General features: G+C 45.1%; 2 protein-coding genes across 2 annotated transcripts; both read right to left on the reverse strand.

Annotated features, from left to right (window-relative positions):
- Positions 1-1024: 1024 nt before the first annotated feature.
- Positions 1025-2841, reverse strand: LOC125511093 (UDP-glycosyltransferase 91C1-like). Its single transcript, XM_048676378.1, has 2 exons — positions 2279-2841; positions 1025-2168 (listed from the first exon to the last, which is right to left on the reverse strand). The coding sequence occupies exons 1-2, from the start codon at positions 2699-2701 to the stop codon at positions 1170-1172; spliced, it is 1422 nt and encodes a 473-aa protein (XP_048532335.1). The 5' UTR covers positions 2702-2841; the 3' UTR covers positions 1025-1169.
- A 9398-nt stretch (positions 2842-12239) lies between these two features.
- Positions 12240-12985, reverse strand: LOC125506230 (non-specific lipid-transfer protein A-like). The gene is made up of 2 exons (XM_048671089.1): positions 12554-12985; positions 12240-12432 (listed from the first exon to the last, which is right to left on the reverse strand). Exons 1-2 carry the CDS (start codon positions 12931-12933, stop codon positions 12423-12425), a joined length of 390 nt encoding a protein of 129 aa, XP_048527046.1. The 5' UTR covers positions 12934-12985; the 3' UTR covers positions 12240-12422.
- Between the last annotated feature and the right edge of the window lie 11963 nt (positions 12986-24948).

Genomic DNA, 24948 nt, shown 5'->3' on the forward strand with positions numbered 1-24948 from the left:
TCTTTCTCCTTTGTAAGTCATGTCCGAACCTAGTTCAAATCATTGTCCGACTCCCACAAGTATACATCAACCAATCACCATGCCATCGTAAGTGCACGTCTTTACTATATCCAGCCTCGACGCTCGCTAGACAATAGCATGTCGACCCAACCAATGATGTAATCTACCCCTACCTTATGGTTGTTTTCTCTACAATAACATTGATGGCATTTATGGGGATGCACTTACTTGAAGTCATGTCTCCTCAACCTTTTTGCAACTTGGCTGCCTTGGATAATCCAAAGCCACCAAGTAACCACCTCCTTGCATGGCTCATTGCATGCCCATAAGGAGAAAGGCGACAAGTGGATGGCGAAGAATCAAGCCTTGCATTTAGAATCGTCCCAATGGCAAGTGAAGCATTCACAAGAACGCCCGCTACCAACACCAAAGACTGAGGATTGCCAAAAACTACTTCCAATATCCGTGATAAACTTGTTGCTCATATAAAGTCCATCATTATGCTAAAACATCATACCTTAAGGCAATCCAAGTGGCCAGAGTGCCACAACGGACTTTTGGCTTCCACTTAAAAAAATTTCATGCACCAACACCTAGCCGCCACAACACAACACTCATAACAAATTAACAGACGCCTAAAGAAGCAAAAGAAAAGCATGGGAAACAAGATGACTTCAAAGCCCATCACCTTCCTCACGTGCCTCTCTTTGCTCGCCAAGCAAGCATGAATGGTTCAACTACTACTTCTTTGACAAAGGGCAAGGTAACAACAACCCCCCCCCCCCCCCCCCCCCCCCCCCCCCCCCCCACACACACACACACACACAAAATTTACGAGAAATGCCCTCAAGACCTATCACAAAAGGATAGTGACCCTTAGGCGAGCAATAATTTCTTGAACTATCAGCCACTGTGAGAGGCCTCTATATGATCAAACTATTAAGTCTTCAAGATGTTCTACGAGTTCTGACCAGAATAGTGGCCACTCTCAAAACCACGTCACATATGTGTAGCACCACCTTAGTGATAAAGAAAATATACGCTTGACCATTTCTACATTTCTACAGTTTCAGTGTTTCATCACCTTCAGAATGAAAAACTAAAAATACAGTGGCTGTGGAAAAGCAAACATGCATGAAAGTATCAAACACAAAATTTTCCCGTATTGTTCACGAAGTAGCGGCAGTAGTGGCTTTGCCATCAGTTGCAATGGCGACGCCGTGAGATCGAAGGTGTCGCACAAATTCGTCAATGTACCTCTCCTGTCGTTGGGTATTAGCTACGACCTCTTGCATCTTCGCTGCACCTGCCACGAATCTCATCCTTGCCTCTCCGTCAACCATGACGTCCCGGACCGCGCTCGCGATGCCATGGCGGTCGAAGGACCCATCGCTCTCGTCCCTCGCCACCTGCAACCCCGCCTTCTTCGCCTCCATTTGGCGTGCATTCGGACCTTGGTCGCCGAAGATGGGTAGCATGACGAGAGGGTGGCCGAACAGGAGCCCTTCGATCAGCGAGTTCCGGCCGCAGTGCGTCAGGAACCCGCCCACGGCGGCGTGCGCCAGGATGCTCATCTGAGGAATCCACCCCGTGGTCACCAGCCCCACCCCGCGAGCGCGCTCTTGGAAACCTGGAGGAAGCATGTCGGCGCCGTCGTCCAGGACGGCGGCGCCGCTGGGCTTCCGGAGAGCCCAGAGGAAGCGCGTCCCGGCGAGCTCCAGCCCGAGGGCCAGCTCGTGCACCTGCTCCAGGGGCAGCGGCACTTCGCTCCCCAGCGCCACGTACACCACCGAGCCGGGCGGCTGCGCGTCCAGCCAGCGCACGGTGGCGTGCTCTGCTGATCCGTTGGTGCCGTCCGCACGGCGGCCTCCGTCGGATGACGGTGGCAGAAGGCCGAGTGGCACGACCGGCATTTCGAGGAGCTTTGGCACCAGCGGGAAGGACTCGGGCTCCCACTCGACGCAGCTCCGGATGACCGCGAGCGCGCACCTGTTTTTCGTCAAGTGCCAACGCTGGACGGTGGACATACCTGACGCGCCTTGGTCGTCGTACATGGGTGCCGTCTCCTCCGTCTCGTAACGGGGGCGGGTCACAGCGCGCGGTCCACCGTGCGGGTGGTACGCGGCAGCGATCACAGCAGCGGTCGGTTGAAGCATCGCACATGGAACCTGGTGAACCATCGAGCATCGAGCTATTTGAGATGTGCATTGGATGGAATGGGTCAATGGAAGTATGGAACCAAAGCGATCGAGCAGCGCGCGCGGCAGATGAGCCGAACCTTGTGCTGGACGGCGGCGGCGGCGACCCAGTGGTGGAAGCAGTCGGCGATGACCCAGTGAGGCCTGGTGGCCTCGTCGGCGCACGCGGCGGCCATGAACTCCGCGAAGGGCGCGGCGAGGCCGTCGAAGGCCTTCCAGTGGAGCTCCCGCTGGTGGTCGGGGACGTCGTTGGTGGATTCGGCGCCGTCGGGGAGGCCGTCGACGCGGGGCAGCGGGAGCGCGACGAGGTCCACGCGCGGCGCCGCGGCGGGGCGCAGCGGCGGGAGGCGCGCGAGGTTGCGCGGCGTGGAGACGTAGGACACGCGGTGGCCACGCGACGCCAGCCGGTCGGCGAGCTCCAGGTACGGGAGCATGTGGCCGAAGGCGAGCCACGGGACAATGACGACGTGCAGCGGCTCTGGCGATGACTCGGCGCTGTCCATGGCGGGGATCCGGAGCTAGCTCGGCCTGACGACGGGCTGTGCGGCGGCGAGAAGTCAAGAACCGGCAGATGGGTGGTGCTCTGCTCAGATCGGAGTATTTTGTTTCTTATTTTCCGCAGTGTCGAACGTTAAATAAGCTCCACGCCACACACGATCCAACTAATTTATCGCCATTTGCAATCTGCAGCCACACCAGTACGATACTGCTGTGTAGAGTATGTCCAGTGGGCCCAGGGTGCCCCCCCCCCCCATGATCCTCGACGGAGTGGTAGTAAACAGTAGTGTTCTAGAATGAAAGGCGGAGCTATGATATGCAATTTGCGTACTCTCGAAAAAAAAGGCGGCATGATACAGAGAGGAATAGTGTATGAGAATAACATATTTATAGTTATGATTTATTTTAAACCCTAAAACCTAAATCCTAAATCCTAAACCTGAAGTAATATACGTTGACGATTTAGATTAGCTGCTACTTTGATGTCATGCATGATGCATCGGTAGATCTAGCAGGCCATGTGCTATTTCTAAGCTGCTGTCTAGTAGTAGAAAATAAGTACGCACGTCACATGTACTCTACGTACTATAGATGATGGGAAACAGCCTTTAAACTCACGATCATGAGGGATATGGTTGGTGACAATTTTGGAGCCACCAGCCCACTTGTAGTGTCAGACCGACCGATCAAAGTAACCCGGAAAAATGATCGTGGTCATCACCTGCACCGTAGAGGCGTTGTTGACGACAACAACCCAAAGCGTCCAAGTTGCTTTGAGATGCGAACCAATTTGTGTCCGGATGGTTAGAGAAACAGTGGTATTTTCAGTTCATCAGGGTTCCGTCGATGACGAGGCACCTAAGTGACTTCGTAAATCTCAAGATAATATGCCGGCTCAGTCTCTCGAGTGTGCTCATAGGGATAGGACGTGCATGTGTGCGCTCGTAAGGATGAATGTATGTGCGTTTGTATGAGTGCTTGCGTCTGTATTATGTCCAAAAAAAGTTGCTTTGAGATTATTATTATTTTCCACGGGAAAGATGTTCTGGGCGTGTTTAGTTGTCTGTAGCCACTGGCCATGCTTTATAAGAAAAACAGGCCAGACTGAGTCGAGCTTGGTTGACAAAAAAGTACAAAGATGATATAATCATGTTGTTTGGTTGTCTGTATGGTGGTTGATGGGGTTTGACAGCATTCAAGCTCACACGTTTTGTAGTTTCGGTTCCCCATATGCGATGTGAGAGAAGGATGCAGCCTGACACGAAGATGGAAATAATTTTTCTCACCTCGCCGTCCGCACGCGAGCCTGCATGAGTGGAAAGGACTAATTAGTCAGTTCCACCTCAGCCTGCCCCTGGTGTGCCTTAAACACTATGCGATGTAGGAAACTGATGCGAGTCAAGCAACCAAACACCAGACAAAGTAAAAGATTCCCTCCATATTCTGTCTACCAACTACCTTGTGGGCAACCAAACAGACCATTTGATATTCGGTGCGTGTGCAGGGTAGCACATTGCGTTAGCTCAGTGTTTGATGTCCTAGTTCTCAAGTGCTTTCCCAGGCATCTTCAGCCTTGTAAACATGAATTTAACCCTATTTTGTTTGATTTATAAAGCTCTCCTTTTACCATAAAATTGGATTCACACTCCCCAGCCACACATCAATGAGTTTTACAATTAACTTTTGATTGCATTCATAAATCTTAAAAATCAATAAACTTTGAACAATTTATAGATTGTGAGAAAACGTTTCCAAATGTTTTATTTCAATTTTCAAGAAGTATGAATTTTATATATGTTTCACTAAATTTCTGGAAGGATCGGTAGTTTGAAATACACTTTTTTGAAGTTTAGTCTCCATTAAATATTTTTTCAATCATTCCACAGAAGTTTTAAATCCAAAAGTTAAATTTAAATTATATATATATAATCAAACATGCGAAAAAATATCTTTTTGAAATGTAATGTAATAATTAAATTTGATTGGAATCTGACTATAATCATCAAAATTTGTGTGATTATGTTTTTTTAATCTCACTTTTTAAATATATTTTTGATTCCGCGAATATCATACAATAATTTTCTAATTATGTCAAATGAAATTTTGCCATTTCTAACATTTTAGGAGAATATTATTTCATATTTTCAGGAGAATATTATTTCAGATAGGTTTCAATCAATTTTATAAACACTTTACACAAATTTCAATTATTTCATTCATATTTAAATCAATTAAAAAAATAATTATTCTAGCCATGTCCAAGTATATAGGCTTAAGTGTATCATATGTTATTACGCAAGCTTGGGCCGGCTATTGAGCTTTTTGGACCCATATGTGTCTTGGGTCATGTACACAAGCATTAGCGCACCAACCAGGCTTAACCAGAGAGCAACACCGGCTTATAAGAGAAATTTGGTCATGTCGCACAAAAGACATCAACTTAACGTCTAAATCTAGAACATATGATTTTTTTTAGTTCTCGGAGCAGACGTGAATTAAACCCTTATAAATCGTAACTAGCAAAATCTCTTGTGTTGCTATCAAGCCACAAGAAACCGGGATTTGGTTTTATGGCACCCCCACTGTAGAAATGAGTTGGATTTCTGCTTTTATTAATACAAAACATAGATGTTGTTGTTAAATAATTTCAACTCAAAAAATAGAGGTGTTATAATTTTCAAATTCTTCTCCTACTCAATCCAAAAAATTCACTTCAAAACTAAAATTTAGTGAGGCGGTTTGGTAACAACATCCGCCTCATGGTCGAAATTAATTAATTAGTACAAATACCAACAGCTTGTCCAAAAAAGGTAAAAACAGTTGTGTGACATGTGGCATGCAAACTAATGCTCCGCATGCGAAATCAGATGAGAACAAGCTTGAGAACTGGAGGGAGAAAGGATCGCAGAAGACGGCACATGTGCCTGACCATGTTTGCATCTTTGCCGCAGAGGTCTTCCTCTCCTTGAACATATGGAGAAACTGAAACTAAGGGCATGTACAATGCATAGTCTCAAGGTGATGCCTCGCATGCCATGTAGGATCGGATATGATGTAAAATAGGTTCAGATAGGGAAACGGGATCCTCTTCAGGAGGCGGACGCTTGAAGAGAAAAAGCGTGGTCCGATGACAAAAACTGGAAAGGTTGGAGTGAAAAGTAGAGATGCATGTATACTAGAGTCTTTATTTTCTATTTCTTAATGAGGCCCACTACTGGTAGCTTGCATTGGGGAGAAAAATAGATATAGATGTCTCAAATTACTTTTTGTCATGAGACATATGTTAATGGTATCCATATGCCACCATTGTACATGCCCTGAGGTCTCTTTGATGATATCAATAACCACCACCGAAAGCTTGTCAACCTTGTGCCTCGGCTCAGACACGATGAATTGTATGTGATTGGGCTCGTCCCTACTCACAAGAGGGAACATGGGCACAACATTGCGAGGGAGAAGACGCTTAAGGACGACGAGATACTGAAATTTTTGAGACGTGATCACCGCTTCCTTGTGTCAAACATTGTCTTCTGATGATGCCTGAGTATGACAGGTTATGGTGAAACTAGAACTAGCAGCAAGCGGGCCAAAGAAGGCGTCGTCGTCATGGGCAACGTCGACAAACTTGAGCTGATTGCCCTCTTTCCCGGCGACGCACAGGCTGCGGTACATCTCATGGGTCTCTCCGCTTCGTGAAGAATTCCGAGTGCGGTTGTTAATAGGCAATCGGCTATAAGAGATGCTACTTCGCACTTTGTTTCGAGTGCATCATGACATGGGTTGTAGGACATGATGCCTCCTTGGTGGCAATCAACCCAGATCACGCAGTCCTTGGATATGATGGTAGCATCGGTTGACCATGCGGTCAGATCGGTGAATTCCTCCTTGGTATGCAGGATCGGCAGCGTCATGATCTTCCACTCGTCCATGGCAACATCATCATGAGAACCATCAGTCGTCTTCCATGGAGGGGAGCGGAATACGCATAGTTCTGCTCCCATACGTGCCCTGCCCTTTGCTGAAAGATCAAACTTGGCCAGCTGCACCACGGTGAAGTCACCGTCCATGCCGCAAATGTATTCCGATGGTGTCACGATTGAAGTGGCGTTTCATGGTCGCACCCTTGCCCCACTGTTCGATCACCATGGGTTCGGTGCACGCCGCCGGGAGTCGCTTGGGCGCTCCTCCGGTAAGGATCCCTGTAGGTGTCTGTGTCGGCGAGGCTCACCTCGGAGGTGAGGCTGAGCAGGAGGAGGTCCCCGTGGGCCGACAGGAGCTCGGTCCCCCTGCCCCTCTCGTCGTGGTTGCGTGGACCGCGCAGCCAGTGCACGTAGAGGCGGGAGAAGGCGGGAGGCGCGGCGGGGAGCAGGGCGACGGTGAAGGGGTCTCCCAGGGAGGTGACAGAGTTGGCCCTGAGCGGCGCGACCGCCTTGCCCGGGAAGGAGCCGTCGTCGGCGTCGTCCCTGTGGAACACGAAGCGCTCTAGCATGATCCATGAGGTCTCCGTGGGCGGGCCGTCTGCGGACCAGTAGGTGGAGGAGGGCAGAGGACGGGGATAGATCGGCCAGAATGAAGATGTATACATGGCCATGGATCGGCGAAGACGAAACGAATTTCGGGGTATTAGGGTTTGATGAAGAGGCGGCGGCGGACTGATCGCGTTGTAGTTTACGTCTTGAGACGGACTATATGCATGGAAGAGTCAATTACGCCCATGGTAATAGAACTTGTCACAAACGGTCACTTCGGTACTAGAATTTGTGGTATACATTAAACTGATGCAATAAATTGGCTCAGACATACAAATACGATGCAACCTGAGCCGCTGACTAGGCGTACCATGGGGCCCGCTGTCATCGCCCGGAAGACGAAGACTGGCCGTATGGCCTTTTTTTTTGCGGAAACCCTCTTGACTTTTTTTATTTCTCGCAAAAAAAAGCACCTCCCGATGTTGGAGAAGAGTCAATTACGCCCATGGTAATAGAACTTGTCACAAACGGTCACTTCGGTACTAGAACTTGTGGTATACATTAAACTGATGCAATAAATTGGCTCAGACATACAAATACGATGCAACCTGAGCTGCTGACTAGGCGTACCATGGGGCCCGCTGTCATCGCCCGGAAGACGAAGACTGGCCGTATGGCCTTTTTTTTTGCGGAAACCCTCTTGACTTTTTTTATTTCTCGCAAAAAAAAGCACCTCCCGATGTTGGAGAAGAGTCAATTACGCCCATGGTAATAGAACTTGTCACAAACGGTCACTTCGGTACTAGAACTTGTGGTATACATTAAACTGATGCAATAAATTGGCTCAGACATACAAATACGATGCAACCTGAGCTGCTGACTAGGCGTACCATGGGGCCCGCTGTCATCGCCCGGAAGACGAAGACTGGCCGTATGGCCTTTTTTTTTGCGGAAACCCTCTTGACTTTTTTTATTTCTCGCAAAAAAAAGCACCTCCCGATGTTGGAGAAGAGTCAATTACGCCCATGGTAATAGAACTTGTCACAAACGGTCACTTCGGTACTAGAACTTGTGGTATACATTAAACTGATGCAATAAATTGGCTCAGACATACAAATACGATGCAACCTGAGCCGCTGACTAGGCGTACCATGGGGCCCGCTGTCATCGCCCGGAAGACGAAGACTGGCCGTATGGCCTTTTTTTTTGCGGAAACCCTCTTGACTTTTTTTATTTCTCGCAAAAAAAAGCACCTCCCGATGTTGGAGAAGTAACATTTTCATTTTTTCTGAAAAAATGACACGTAAAACAATTCCTTCGAGTCTCGAGCCAGCGACCTATGGTTATCACAAATTCGGCCGTAGCCACTCCATCGGTCCAATCATCTTTTCCTCTACGGATAACTATGTATTTAAACGCAGACACTCTTGGAGCCAAAATGGGTCTATGCGGCCCATTTGGACCTGCTCGTTTCTTTTGGAAATTTCTAAAAGGTATGTAAATTATAACCTCAGTAATAAAAATAAATTTCAAATATTTTTGGAGTATAAATATTATATAAATCCAAACAAAATAACTTTTTTCAAATATTTTTGGTGTATAGTTCAACATTTGTATAATAAAAAATATTCATAATTTAAATTTTAAAATGTTCGTATGAATATTCAATCTTGTCTACTATGTAAATTATAGATATTTTATGAATATAAGTCATGAATGAAAATTATATACAAGTGAATATTTAGTAAATTTTGTATTCATCATTTTGTTATTTAAATATAAGCTGCACATGTATATATTTTTGTATCCATTAAACATGTTTATTTAATAAATAAATAAATTTACTTATTTATTTAACATTCTTATATAATACATGGGTGTATATTTAAAAGTTTTTATTTACTAATCACCATATTTATGTATAATACTTATATTCCCACAGAAACGTATAACATTTATAACACACGAATATTTGAACATTATTTTTATTACCTACTTTTCCATTTTTTTAGAATTACTTACTTTTACAAATGTATTAAAATAACTTTTTTAGGTGTATCTACTATATCTAAATAGCGAGCACCCACTACTAGGAATTCTCTGCCTTCTCCTTGCACCACATCATCCAAATTAAATTAGCCGTTAGATATGTTTGATCAGTCTACAGTAGCCCTCAGATCATACATGTTGAGAGCCGCCACCAAGCACACGCAGTAATTGAACGCATGCATGCAAATATGCATGCAATAACTGACGCACAAACGCTTTCTTTATTTTCGGAAAGAAAACGGATGCATGCTTTGTAGCTCCATGAAAGAAAATTAAGCCATACATGTTTTGTTTCGTTTTGCTCCATTTTAGACGTATACAATGAGATTCACATTTTTTTTCAAATGTTAGTATCTTGCTACGGGAGAAACGCGAGACACTAGCTAGGTTGATTATTTCAACAAAAATTTATTGTGCAATTTTTATTTTATATAAATTCCGCAGCAACGCGCGGGGCATTCGTCTAGTATCTTAAAATAATTAGTGCGTGGTAAATGAGCACACTATTAGCAACCCATTTAGGCCGCACAGGTAATCTACAATTGAAGTCGCCGCATCAATCGAGGATACACGACGGAAGGAATTGTTAGTTCGCCTCACCTTCCCGAAGCGTGGGTTTGTTTGCTTTACAAATTTGGTTCTCTTTATGCCAACCCTCTCTCTTTTTCGTAAGACTGAGGTATAGGTAGGGCTAAAAAAACAAAAAAAAGAGAGTCAAATCGCATCATCTCTATAATAAGTAAATGTCTTTTTTTCTCCTGAGGTTGTCGGAATTATTCGCAATAAAATATTGGCTACAATTGAGTAGGTCTTATCAATGAAATTTCCATTTACACGTGATCTAGGCATAATTCCCAACCCCTGCTTATACTACATTAAGGACTCTTATATCGATCTAAGAGCATCTCCGGCGGAGGCGCTAAAAATTGCCGTCTGGGGGCGTACCGGTGCTAACCGCGCACTGGGGGCGTGATGCTCCCCAGTCGCCGTGCCCACTTCGGCAAGTTCAACTAAACTTCGACAAGTTCATAACATATTTAAAATATTTTATAAAAGAAGGAAAAAAAATACTACTAGCCCCGCCGTCGCCCTCGCTGTTCCTCGCCGCCCGCCGCCCGCGAAGCTCTACATGCCGAGGAGCCTGTAGACCTTCGTGTAGTCGTCGCCGCCGTCGTCGTCGCCTCCTCCGCGGCCGCAGTCCCTGCTGCTCCCCTGCCCAGGGTCGCCGACGCGCGGCGGGTTGGACGGTCCGGGGGCGTCCTCGTCCTCGTCGCTGTCGAGGATCACCACGTCGTTCTCGTCCTCGAGCCCACGCTGGCGGGCGACTATCTCCTCCAGGGCTCGGCGCTGCCGGACCATCTCGTCGCGGAGGTAGTCGTCCCGCACCCACTTTAGGGCCTCCTCGTCGGAGAAGCCGTGCCGGACTATGGCCTCGTACTCCGCGGGGAGGCCGGCCACCTTTGGCCTGACCAGCCGGGGCAGAGGTGGGGGAGGAGTCGGCGATGCGGACACCGGAGCTGCGGGTGCGCTGGCTGATCGGCGCGTCCTAGGGCTCCGGCTTGATGGGGAGGAGGGAGGGAGAGTCGAACGAGCGGTCAGACGAGGAGGAGGACGCCGGGTCCATGCGTCGCGGCGTCCACGAGCTCCCACGCCGGCGGGAGAAGGAGGGGGGAGCGGGGTACTCTAGCCTGGGCGTGTTGCCGTCCTCGATGTACTCGAGGACGGCCTCCAGCGTGCGGCCGGGCACGCCCCACCATCAGCGGCGCCCGTCGGAGTTGAGCCTTCCGGAGGGCATGACGCCGTTAGTGGCCTCGAGCTGCTCGGTGTGGCGGCGACGGAAGTACTGCTCTCACAGCGGGCTGTCAGGAACGTACCTCGGCCCTTCCCTCGCCGCCTGCGGCAGAGAGGCACCAATGGAGGAGGCTGACCGGCACGGCAGCGCGCGGCAACTTTGGCATTGATTCCGCCACGGGAACCGAGGCGATGAGGACGACGAAGCGACGAGAAGCGCCGAGTCGCTGCCAAGGAGGGCACGCTGATTTTCGCGCCAAAAACAGTTCGGCCGGCGCACCCAAGCGCCCCCTAGCGCGACGGGTCCGGCCTGAGTCCGTCGGCATCAATTTCGACTCAAGCCGACGAAAAAAGGACCTTTGGCACGACTGAGCCGATTTTTCGGCACTAGCGGACAAAAAATCGCCTAGAAGACCTTGTTGGGGGCGCGGCTAGAAATGCTCTAAGGAAGCAGAACACGAGCTGTGTAGTGGCCATGACCACATTCATCTTGTTGTAGGCCATGTGTTCGAGACGTGGCGGCCATTTTTCAGTTTAATTTTCCTGTACTGCAGGTGGAACCCATGTGTCATAGATGCGAAAAAAAATATAAAGAACAGACACACGTAGACATGGGCTTTTTTGTGAAATCAAGGGGGTTTTCGTAAAAAATAGGCCACACGCGCTCCTCTCAGCCTCTGATGGTGGGCTCCGTGGCATGCTGGCGCGCCAAGTCAGCATCGATGTTATATCTGAACGTGATTTGCATCGTATTTGCACGTTTGAGCCAAGTTATTACACCAGTTCACTGTATGCCACAAATTCTAGCACTAAAGTGATCGTTTGTGCCAAGTTCTAACATCACCGGTGTAATTGACTCTGTATGGAACACTACGTGTTTGGTTCGGCTGCCGGTAACGCAAACGGCAAGGACGACTCTGGGCCTGGGCGTCGGCCAATCGATCACGTGCCTGGGTCGGTCGCCTCGCCAACCGCACGATCACCCTGCGCGCAGCCGTTCGATCACCCAAGGGAGACCCAGAGACGAACCGGTCGGCGTGTGCGCTCATGCACATGTACAGGCCCCCTTCTCTCAGCCTCCACGACACAAATAGGAATGTGATGTGTCGCCTGGATGAACTGTTTGGGGGAGCAAAATTCTTGTGCGAGTTGTGGTAATTCCTTGGGTGCGGGTTTAAAGGAGAGATACGTGGATAGTGCTTGCAAACCAGTTAAGTGGTACGAATGCGAAAGATAGATACTGACACCATTATTATACAACCATGACTACAGTAGTAGCAGGGCAGGCGAAATACATTTAGTAGTAGCTACAGTACTATTTATTCATCCATGAACTCCTCCATCGAACACTTCGTGCCATCACTTCACGCCACGCGCATGCACGCGTCGGGCCATCATCAGCTCGCCCGCCGGCCGCTCACTGTATCCTGCGATAGTGCCATGCATGCATGCAAATGCGCCATGAGAATCAACGAGGTTGACGAGCTGGCATTGTTCAGTGCATGCAAAATCCCTGGTGTGCTCCGCAAGTGGTGTGTGAGGGCTTACTTGTCGCAGTCGGTGTGGGGGCTCACGGGGATGGAGATGCCGAGCTTGCAGAGCGCGGGTAGCTGCCGGGCGCGGTCCGGGAGCACGCCGAAGGACGGGCCGGACTGCTCCAGGCACCTGCAGAGCGCGCGCCGTGCGCCCGGCGTGCCCGCCATCCTCCGCAGCCCCTGCGCGCCGCGGCAGCAGCTCTCGCTCGGCGCCCCGGCGACGGCGCCCACCAGGAACGACCCGCACGGGATCAGCGCGCTCACCGCGTCCCCGCACGACACCTCGGCCGCCGCCTCAGGCTCCGCCACGTCGGTCGCCACCGCTGCCATGGCAGCCGCGAGGAGCATCCCCACGACGACGATGGCATTGGCCCTACGAGTGATAGGCGCCATCCTGATGTCCTCTACGCTCTCCAACGAACGATGCGTGGGCTGGAGCGGGGCGGGCGCTCTACACATATTTATAGGGGGAGGAGGTCAGAAAGGTTGGTGGAGCACCTGAATGCGCCATGCCGCTCGCCGCGTCCTCGTTGCCGCTTTGGGTGCTCTTATCGTAACCGCTCCCCGGAGGCTTATTAAACCGGAGACCCTGTTCGAGTAGAAGGCGCTCGCCGGCGCCGGCCTACTCAATGAGCGCCGCACTGTGCCGGTGCAACTGCAACGCCCGGAAAGGAGGTTCTAATAAAGTCCGTGGCCCAAGCCATACCAGTTTTTTCGATATCTTGTTTCAGGCTTCCGAGAGGCCTTTGTGATAGCATCACTTCTCTTATCCGTCAGTTTTGGTGGGGAAGCAAGAGGGGCAAGAGGAAACCATGTTGGATAGCGTGGGATTTGATGACTCGATCAAAAAGTCTGAGAGGATTGGGATTCCGGGACATTAAGATCTTCAACTTGGCACTTCTGTCCAGACAAGTGTGGAGACTATTGAATGATCCCTCTTCTTTGAGTGCACAAATTCTTAAAGCAGTTTATTTTCCACAAGGCTCTGTCCTAGACGCTCAATTAGGCCCTCATCCTTCACAGATCCGGCGTTCTATACTTGATGGGAGGGATGTTATCACCCAAGGGGCGATCAGAAGAATTGGGGATGGAGCGTCCACGCACATATGGAACCAAAGTTGGATTCCTCGGAATGGACTGATGCGGCCGATTACGTCTCTGTTGGATGATCCACCACAGATGGTTTCAGAGTTGATTGATCACACTGCGGCTGAATGGCGGGAGGACCTGGTCAGACAGGTTTTCATACCACTTGATGCTGAGACTATCTTACAGATTCCATTATGCACTCGGCAGGTGGAAGATTTTTGGGCATGGAATGATGATCCCAAGGGACGCTTCTCCGTACGGTCAACCTACAGGATGATTGTCAGAATCAAGATCGGGCGCGAGGCATGGCTAGTAGAATGGGAGGATCCTTCAAACTCTGAAGCTGAGATGAGGGGGTGGAACTCCCTCTCGAAGGTGGCAGTACCACCGAAGCTGATATTTTTCACATGGCAATTGGCGCAACACTCGCTCCCGACGGGTGACGTTCTAAACCATCGGCACATGGCAACTTCGAGTGTTTGCCCACTTTGTGGAGGGCAGGACAGCTGGCACCATTCCTTGCTGGACTGTAGTGCGTCCCGCTGTGTTTGGGCTCTGTCTGATGGCGAGTTGGTCGAGCATATGTTAGCAACAACGGAGCCAGACGCAAGACTATGGCTTTTTGCCATGAGCGAGTCACTTCTAACAAAGCAGTTTACTTTGATGATCGTCACCTTATGGGCTATATGAAGTTCAAGACGGAAGGCCATACACGAAGAGATCTTTCAGACCACTTTTGCCACGGACAATTACATCAAATCTTACTTATCCGATATAGAATTCTTGAAGAAGAAGGAGAGAACACAGGTGACAGCGATACCACGGCCGGCGACGTGGGTGCCGCCACCTACTGACCACCTCAAGTTCAATGTGGACGCAGTTGTGTCTCGCTCGGGCACTTTTGGTGCAGTTGGAGTAATCTGCAGGGATGCAGGGGGGCTATTTATGGGAGCTTCGTCACTCACCTTGAGGGGCCTTCGTGACCCTCAGGTGCTCGAAACACTAGCTATTCAGGAGGCGTTAGCACTCTCAGAGGATCTCTATCTCAACCAAATTATGGTGGCCTCGGATTGCAGGGTGGCGATTGATGCGATCAGGGAAGGAAGCCTAGCAAATTTCGGTGCTATTGTTCAGGAGATCAAGGCTAGAGCAGCAACCTTTATTTCATGTTCCTTTAGTCATGAGTATAGGACCTCCAACACGGAGGCCCATAATCTCGCAAAGTATGCTTTATCTTTAGGGTTTGGCCGTCACACCTAGCTCGGCCAGCCCGGCGACCTTGTCTTTGTACCCATGAACATTCTTATTCAGTAATAAAGCTTTGCGAGATTCTCAAAAAAAAAACTGCAACGCCCGCCTTGGCTTAATTGATCAGCTGCCAGGGGCGCCTTCAGAACGATCTCTGTTCACCTGCTCGCATCACTTTTCCGCGCTTCTCATGCTCTTTTTTTTAAGATTCAGCGTCATACTGGCATTTCATTGATATGCAGAAAGCAATGGAGAAAATACAGAGGGTGAGGAGAGGGTCCTAGGACCAGTTTGATTACAACACTGTAAACCTCGGAAAAAAAACTTTTGTTCTAAATTTTTATGGTGGATCCCAAAAGGGTCTTTCCAAATGAATTGCTCCCGCTTCTCATGCTCTTGAGCGTACCTCGTGTAGCTCTTCTCTGTCATACATACACTTGCCTTTTCATTGCCGTTTATTAGCTCCTTATCCCGTTACGATTTATACGGGCATATGGGCAATGAATTTTGGGGGCGCTGGTCGACTGGCCCAAATTCCGGCCGAACACACCCCGGACATCCTGTGCAATGCCCTCCAACCGTCAGATCAAAGTCTTTTGCTTCGTCTCATTCCCCTAGCATCGTCTTTTTGCCCAAAACACGCAACCGCACACAGTGAGTTGAGAGACAGCAAGTGCCGCGGTCTGCTCTCATACATGGTCGCACGCTCCTCACCATTGATGGTGTGCTTGCAACCTCGCCGTCACCATCGCCGTTCGCGTCCCTCGCCGTCATCTCCCGAGTCACCGCTGGCCAATGTGACCATGGCACCAAAACAAACCTGAATTTTGAATTTGGGTCAATCAGATTCTTTTGCCGTTGATTTTGCTCTTAGATTCATGTTGTGTTTTTTTTTCTGGCCTAAGTTATTTGTTGCGGTGGGCTAATTAATCCCAAATTTGGGTCAGTCCATTTGCTACTGGGCCAAAGCTAATTAACCGCGCGATCCAATCCTCCTCTCTCTCCCTTTGATCATTTTCTGTTTTTTTTGTTTTTATCTGTTTTTTATTTTATTTTTTATTTTTCTTTCTTAGTTGGTTTTTTTGTGGGTATTTTTGGGATGTTGGGTGAATGTAAATATATACACATAAATACTATGCAATATATGTGAAAACACCGTTATGTGCATATTGTTTGCATATGCAAAAGGTTCAATTTTAGAGTGAGGTTGTGTGCAATGGTAAAACTATTGCTACTAATTCGGTGTTCCTTATTTTTGAAAAAATAGTTATTATTTTATTTTCTCTTTTTCTTCAAGGGTAAAACCAATGCCACTAATTCCTTCCTTCTTAGCAATTGTATTCCAGAAAATTTCACGATTACATGTTTCTTATTGCATATTTTTTAAAAGCGCATTTTTTCATTTTTTCATTTTTTTATTTATTTTATTTATTCTTAAAGGATAATACCAATGCCGCTAATTTTTATTCCATAGAAAACTTAATTATTTTGATTTTTTAAAGTTTTTATTTCATTTTATCTCTTCTTTAATGGTATGTCACTAATTCATTTATTCTTAGGAATCATTTTATTGTGAAATTTCACTATTATATGTTTATTCTTGCATATTACTCCCTCCGTTCCGAATTACTTGTCTCAGGTATGGATGTATCTAGATGTATTTTAGTTCTAGATACATCCATTTCTGCGATAAGTAATTTGGAACGGAGAGAGTATTAGAAAGCACAGTTTCTATGAAAATTGTGTGCAAATTTTGTCATTATTTGTTTTATTCTTCTCCCTATTCTTAAAAGGGTAATATCAATGCCATTAATTCATTCTTTCTTAGAAAACTTCATTGCTATGATTTTTTAGTTTATATTTCATTTTCTATCATCTTAAAGGGTAATACCAAATTCACTAATTCATTCTTTCTTAGACAAAATTCATAATCTTGATTTGTTTTAGTTTTTGTTTCATTTTTTTCTTAGAAAACTTCGTTATTATGTTTTGATTTTATTTGTTCTTAAATGGTAATACCAAAGCCACTAATTCACTCTTTCTAAGAAAAACTTCACTATTCTGATTTTTAGCTTCTATTTCATTATCTTTTTCTCTAGTGGTAATACAAATTCCACTAACTTATTTCTTCTTAGGAAACTATTTTTTGGTGTGAAAATTCCACTGTTATATTCTTGTTCTTGCATATCATAAAAAGTTCAATTTCCCAGGAGTTGGGCCAAACAAATCATTATAAAAGGCATCATTAGGATGTATTAGGATCTATTGGTTATTGGTTCGTCGTGAGAGTGTTACACACGAGGTAACCTAAAATTGCAGCATCCAAGGTATGCAATTTTTTCTAAAATGTAACTAAAATTTGCAGTCACTATATGAAGTGAGGTTGAGATGAGATGACCGGATGTTAATCCAAGAGATGGTACCGACAGGTGCTGAGGTCAGACAGTAAAGAAGCCATTGATGAAGCAGCGTTTTTAGTTTAGTTTCCTGCCGACCCAACAGGACCGAATCAAGTTCCCAGGCCCACTAGCACGGACCTGCCATGGCCCAATCCGCGCTGAGAGCAGAACATGGGGCACTGGGCAGAGCACACGCAAGCGGGAGCAACTACAATAGAAAACATGTTTGTGGTAGAAAAATAGAAAAAATAGATCTCGACCACCCGATGGGAGACTGATGGCCCAGATTTAGGTGGAGCAATCTGTCTGCATAGTTTGCAAAAAGGTCCTTCGCTGCAAGCAAATTTGGTCTCGATGGCTTCGTCGTTCAATCCCAATCGCATACAGAGCGGCAGCCCCAACGCTGGCGGCGGCGGCCCAAATCCATCCTCAAGCTAGGTGAAGTCAGAAAATCTCCGATGGCTCCTGACTGTCATGTCGCCGGCGGCGCGGTTTGAGGCAGACCAAATTAGATATTGTCGGCTACTATGCTCCACCCTGCAGTGTGCTCGTACAGGCTCGCAACCTCTCATCTGAATCTTCGGTAGCTGTCGGTTCGTCGCCTCCTCTCTCTCTCTCTCTCTCTTTGTCTCTCTCTCTCTCTCACGCACCAGGATCACCTCGTGTCCTCCTCCCCCTCGTCAGCGGCAAATAGATGTTAACTTTGTTTGCTATTTGTGTTGCATCCCAGTTTAATTTATCTGTACTGTTCTATTTTCCTGCACTTGTTCGTGTCAAATCTGCTTGTGTGTGCATGATGCATTTAGTAACTTCGATTTGATGGTGTATTGCTCCTGTTCTTGGTGGTTTCGTACTCTAACTTGGAAATTTTGTTTCACTGTTAAGTAGTACTCTGCAGAACTAAGTTGGAAGGTTGAGGACGGTTGGATAATCTTAGGGTCTTGAAGTTTACAACAATTCACTAAAATTTTCAGTACCCGCAGTTCGATATATAGGGGTGGCTTAATTTTCTGTATGTACTCACATATCTGTGATACATATTGACACACTTTGTAGTGACAAACATATTCAACTTCCTTGCGTAATTAGTGGTGTACGTAGTACAAGCCACTAATGTACCGAAATATACATGGATTTCATGAAGTAGATATGCGCAAAGATTTTTATTATAAAGCTAACAAGATATGGGGCATCATCACTGTGCAGATTAAGTGGTTTTTGGACAGAACTGCAGATTTATAAATGGTCACTAGACAGAACGAATGGAGAAGAAGATGAGATGTTTCAGGTGCTTGCTGCAAAATTTCTGTTATATCACTGACTGTTGGTAGGGGGGTTTTCATATAAATGCATTAAGTGGCTTGAGACCCCTCAACCAGAATCTGTGCCATCCACCTCTGATCCAACGGCTCAGGGCTGTTTTTACTATTCTTTCACCACATGCCCTTTTTCTATCCTAGTCGCTCCCCACGCAAGCTGCCGGTTCTTCTCGCCAGTCGCCACACCGGCAAGTCCAGCACTCGAGCTAGCTTCTTTTTTTTTGAACACAAGAAACCTTTATTGATGATCAGGTGCATTTTACAGAAAGAAGTGTGAAGGGACTCATGCTAGAACCAGAAACTATGTCCTTTCCGGGACATTGACCTTGATCTGCTTGTGTACATAAGCAACGAAGAGCTAAGGACCTTGACTGAATCCGCAAAGCTAATCGAGCTTGATGATCAGCTTTTACATTGTTGCTTCTGTTGATGTGAGTGATCTTGTTACGACTAAAAGAGGGAGAGGCTTGGATCTCTGCAAGGAGAGGTCTGTTCTCTCAACATCCTGGAGCAGCAAATACCGTTGATGACCTTGCCGCCGAAACTAACACCGAGCAGTCGGTGCAAAAGTGAGGGTTCTGAACTATCAGAAGATCTGCTAACTTAGTAGCTAGTAGCAGCCTATAAGTCTCAGCCTGGAGGGGTGATGAAACTGGAGGCAAAAGCGCAGAGACGTGTAGTCGTTGGAGGTGCCGATTGTCTTGCATGGTGATGATTACTCCTAAGCCAGCATGGCCCAGCTCTGAATCTATGCGTCTCTCCCAGGCTGCGTCGCAAAAGATGACATTCCCTGTAAGGTTATTACAGTCATGTGTATGCGTGGTTGTTGAAGAAGACTGCAACTGCTCCTGAGCTTTATCGCTTTCTTGTTGCTGAGCGAAGTTCTTATCTTCTAAATTGGCTGCTTCAATTATTGCATTTGCTGAAGCATACACCTGGGAAGGCTTGCATAATTTGCTGCAAAATAGACAGTCGTTTCGAGTTTTCCAAAGACACCATAGAAAAGTATAGAGAGTAGTCAAGTTTATTTTTGGATGTTGAGATGTAATCAAAGCACGAATCATATCAGGAATAGAATGATAATTTTCAGCCAGAGATTCCGTTTTAATAAACCAGGGATAGCAAAACCATGCAACTTTAGAAAAAGGGCAGAGAAACAACATATGCATTTCATCTTCTAATAGTCCACATCTAGAGCAGTTTTCATTGATATGTTTGGAGTACCTACCTGCCCTCTTACCTGTAGGAAGTGCTTTCCTAAGAAGCCTCCAAGAAAATGTCTGAACTCTTGGTGCCATTTGCTTATCCTCCCACACCTGATTAAGAAGGGAAATGACCTGCATAGGGACAATTTTGGGCCTTTGCCTTGGTGGAAGCTGAAGATTGTTGAAGCAGTGCTTGTAAGCACTTTTGGAAGAGAATTCACCTGCAGGAGTTAGTTTCCAAACCAACATATCCTTACCATTTGCCTTAATAATAGGAGTTTGTAGAATGGTATTAGCCAATTCAGGAGTGAAAAGAGAATTAATCAAGTTTGCATTCCAGTTCTTTTGACCCGGTATCCAAAGATCTTTAACTTGTGCAGGGTAAGAAAAAGATTGTTGCTGAGTTCTGACATTCGCCTGATCTTGGACATATTTTGAAAAAGTTTAAATCTTAAATCGTCAACCATGATGAAACTTATATGGCAATCCACCTGCACTATTTCTATTTAAAAAATATAGATTCCAAAAGCGCATAGTAAACATGAAAACAATGGAATACTAGAAATATCATTAATATTCCTTCGACATCAATAAAAAAGTTCAAGAAAAAACTTATGGTTAATTTCAACATAACCTGTGCAAACTACCCAATTGCACATTTCTAATCTAAATCCGCGATTGATGAACATAATTAAATTTGTGATTTAATGACTAACTACCCAATTGAATATTTTTAAACGTATCACTAGAAAAATTGTAGACTGAGCAACTGCAAAATTAGTTTTTAGAAAGTGCAACTGCTAGGCTGCATAAATTTTACTATAAAATGACCGTCTACCTTTCAAACAGAACAAAATGAAAAACCCCAAAAGATTCATATGTGTTTTTAGAACATAGATGCATGCCACCTTTCTTTTCTCTAGAAACACAACCGAATGATAAAATGCTCAAATACACGCGCATACACTCATTACTATGGACATACATTGTCAGAAAACTTTGAATAAATCCAAGAAAATACGAACACCTGCAAACAGATGTAGAACTTAAAGGTTCCACTACAAATAATCTAACCATCTGAACTATTTTGCTATGTACCACTCTTCTTTTTTCACTGATACCACTATTGTGATTGCCACTGACCTAGGAAGCGGCAGAATGTGGGATCTTCAAATTTTAGAAACTCACGGCCCACATGGTCTCAATACAAGATCCAGTGGCATACAAATGACAATGTGTTTCTAAAGAAAACAAATCGACAATGTTATGAATATTAAAACGTTTTTGTTGATTCTCGGTCGACTATGGACTTTCTTATTATACAATCGACCCTGAGAGCCATATATTCAACATTGAGGATACATATACATTCTTTTATAGTAGACCGGCAAATTACTACACCATAAATATCTTGTACATGCCTATGATTAAATTTGTAAAATTGGTTCTGATGTGTTCATGTACGGCCAAAAAAATTGTAGTCAAAGTTTATAGAGTTGTAGAAACTTTTTTTTTTGAAATGAAAGGTAGATGGGGTTCTACCTTATATATTTCAAAACAAGCGCAAGCCTGAGGACCAAAAGGTCAAGTACATGAGGCTCATATTCAGCACCATGGTGCCCTGACTATAAGCGGCCAGATTTGAATGAGAAAGTAAGTAGAGAGAAAAAAAGAAAGAGGAAGGTATCAGGGAGGCAAAGGTAGCAGGCTAGCATAAGCAGGGGACAACCATTGTATCCAAGCTGCCAGAGCATCTTGATCAGCTGTTTTTCGTGCTCTATTTTTCCACAAAGTTAGCAACTGCTCAACATATAGTTTGATGTAGATAGGAGACCATTGCTTGTTGTTGAAAACACAATCATTCCTACGTGCCAGAGTGTGACGGCAGCCGCAGCAAACATCAACAAAAATCTGCTAGAGGGAGGCCAGGCATGCAGCGCCTCCTGCATGAAGCTGATCTGTGGAACAGTTGGTAAGATTTGTCAATGTGCAACGAGTCCCATAGTATCGAAGCTAGAGAACAGCGGAGGACAACATGATCAATAGATTCACAAGCAGGGCAAATATCACAATCCTGGTGCGCGGTAATGGACGTCTAGTGCTTGTTGACCATGTTGTCACGTGAGTTTAGTCGCCCTTGAAAAGCCAGCCACAGGAAGATGTGGTGCTTCAAAGGGATGACAGGGTCCCAGATCCAAGGACTAAAGTGGCACTTCTCCCAATTCAAGACAAGATTAGTTTCTTCACATCTCTGCAAAACTTGATCAAGGTTGCTTAAGCAATCATCAAAAGAACTTCCATATACAGAAAAGTCATCCATGAATACCTCAACAATCTTTTCACAAAAGTCAGAGAATATAGCAATCATACATCTTTGAAAGGTAGCAGGTGCATTGCATAAACCAAAAGGCATACGTCTATAAGAAAGGTGCTGAAAGGGCAAGTGAGTGTTGTATTTTCTTGATCCTCTTTTGACACAGGTATTTGAGAAAAAACAGAATAACCATCTAGAAAGAAAAAATGTGTATGTTTGGATAATCTTTCTAGCATTTGATGAATAAAAGGTAAAGGGTAATGATCCTTCTTAGTAGCTTTATTTAATTTGCGGAAATCAATTACCATTCTATAACCTGTAACAATTCTTTGTGGGATCAATTCATCTTTATCATTAGGAACAACAGGAATACCTCCCTCTTAGGGACATAATGGACAGGACTTACCCGCTGACTATCAGCAACGGGATAAATTATACCTGCCTCCAGAAGCTTTAGTATTTCTTTTATTACTAATTCTTTCATCTTAGGATTTAACCGTCGTTGGTGATCAACAACCGGTTTAGCGTCTTTCTCCAATTTTATTTTGTGCTGGCATAGAGTGGGACTAATGCCCTTAAGATCATCAAGAGTATATCCAATAGCAGCACGGTGCTTCTTCAGAGTTTTCAATAATTTCTTTTCTTCATGCTCTGAAAGGTTAGCACTAATAATAACAGGATATATCTTTTTCTCATCAAGATAGGCATATTTAAGAGTATCAGGTAATGGTTTAAGCTCAAACACGGGATCATCCTTGGGTGCAGGAGGATCCCCTAGAATTTCAACAGACAAGTTGTGTTTCAAAGTAGGTCCCTGTTTAAAGAATACTTCATCTATTTCCCTTCTTTCATTCATAAACATATCATTTTCATGGTCTAACAAATATTTTTCTAAAGGATCATTAGGAGGCACGGCAATAGAAGCAAGACCAATAATTTCATCTTTACTAGGAAATTCCTTATCATGGGGTTGTCTACGAAATTTAGCAAAATTAAACTCATGAGACATATCCCCCAAACCAATAGTAACTACATCCTTTTTGCAATCTATCTTAGCATTAACAGTATTCAAGAAGGGTCTAACAAATATAATGGGACAAAAGTTATCTTGTGGGGAACCAAGAACAAGAAAATCAGCAGGATATTTAACTTTCCCACACAAGACTTCAACATCTCTAACAATCCCAACTGGTGAAATAGTGTCTCTATTGGCAAGCTTAAGTGTAACATCAATTTCCTCTATCTCAGCAGGTGCAATATCATGCATAATTTCTTTGTATACGGAATGAGCTATTGCACTTGCACTAGCACCCATATCACATAACCCATGATAGCAATGATCTCCTATTTTAACATAAATAACAGGCATGCCTAGAACAAGTCTATGTTTATTTTTAGTGTCTGGTCTAGCAATTCTAGCAGCTTCATCACAGAAGTAAATAACATGCCCCTCAATATTATCGGCCAAGAGATCTTCAACCATAGCAATACTAGGTTCAACTTTAATTTGCTCAGAGGGTGTATGTGTTCTAGTATTACTCTTACGAACCACAGTTGAAGCTTTAGCATGATCTTTTTTCTAACAAGGAAAGGTGGTTTCTCAATATAAGCAGTAGGAACAACATGATCAACATTATAAGTGATAGTCTTTTCTTCAACTTTAATGGGTGCAACTACTTTTTCTTCAATGTGAGGATTATATTTAAACCACTTCTCTTTAGGGAGATCAACATGAGTGGCAAAGGATTCACAGAAAGAAGCTACTATCTCAGAGTCAAGTCCATATTTAGTGCTAAATTCAAGAAAGGCATCGGTATCCATAAAAGATTTAACACAATCAAACTTTGGGGTTATACCTGACTCCTTACCTTCATCGAGATCCCAATCTTCAGAGTTGTGTTTAATTCTCTCCAATAAATCCCATTTGGATTCAATGGTCTTCATCATAAAAGAACCAGTACAAGAAGTATCAAGCATGGAGCGATTATTGAGAGAAAGCCGAGCATAATTTTTTTGAATAATAATTTCTCTTGAGAGCTCATGATTGGGGCATGAATATAACATTGACTTAAGCCTCCCCCAATCTTGAGCGATGCTTTCTCCTTCGCCAGGCCCAAAATAATATATATAATTACGATCACGATGAACAAGATGCATAGGATAAAACTTCTGATGAAATTCCAATTTCAATCGGTTGTAGTTCCATGATCTCATATCATCACATAGCCTAAACCATGTCAATGCCTTTCCCTTCAAAGATAAAGGGAAGACCATCTTCTTGATAACATTCTCGGGCATACCTGCAAGTTTAAATAATCCACAAATTTCATACACATAGATTAGGTGCAAATCGGGATGTAATGTTCCATCACCTGTGAAAGGATTAGCTAGCAGTTTCTCTATCATACCCGAAGGAATTTCAAAGTAAACATTTTCAGTAGGTTTAGTAGGTTGAGGAGCAACTCTTTTCTCTACTGGTCGGGGTGAAGATACCCCGAACAAGCCCCTCAAAGGATTATGTTCCATAGTAACAAGTGACAGTAAATTTCAGCACACTATATAAATGTTTCCTTACCAAATTCCACCTACCAAAGGCGCTTTACTCCCCGGAAACGGCGACAGAAAAGAGTCTTGATGACCCACAAGTATAGGGGATCTATCATAGTCCTTTCGATAAGTAAGAGTGTCAAACCCAACGAGGAGCAGAAGGAAATGATAAGCAGTTTTCAGTAAGGTATTCTCTGCAAGCACTGAAATTATCGGTAACAGATTGGTTTGTGATAAGGTAATTTGTAACAGGTAACAAGTAATGAATGTAAATAAGGTGCAGAAAG

This window comes from Triticum urartu, chromosome 5 (assembly GCF_003073215.2).
Source record: "Triticum urartu cultivar G1812 chromosome 5, Tu2.1, whole genome shotgun sequence".
NCBI lineage: Eukaryota > Viridiplantae > Streptophyta > Magnoliopsida > Poales > Poaceae > Triticum > Triticum urartu.

Coding starts and splice junctions, on each gene's coding strand:
- LOC125506230 (XM_048671089.1), bottom strand. CDS start 12,933: ATGGCGCCTATCACTCGTAGGGCCAATGCCATCGTCGTCGTGGGGATG.
- LOC125511093 (XM_048676378.1), bottom strand. CDS start 2,701: ATGGACAGCGCCGAGTCATCGCCAGAGCCGCTGCACGTCGTCATTGTC. Junction 2,169..2,278: donor CCGCCGCCGTCCAGCACAAG/GTTCGGCTCATC, acceptor ATGGTTCACCAG/GTTCCATGTGCGATGCTTCA.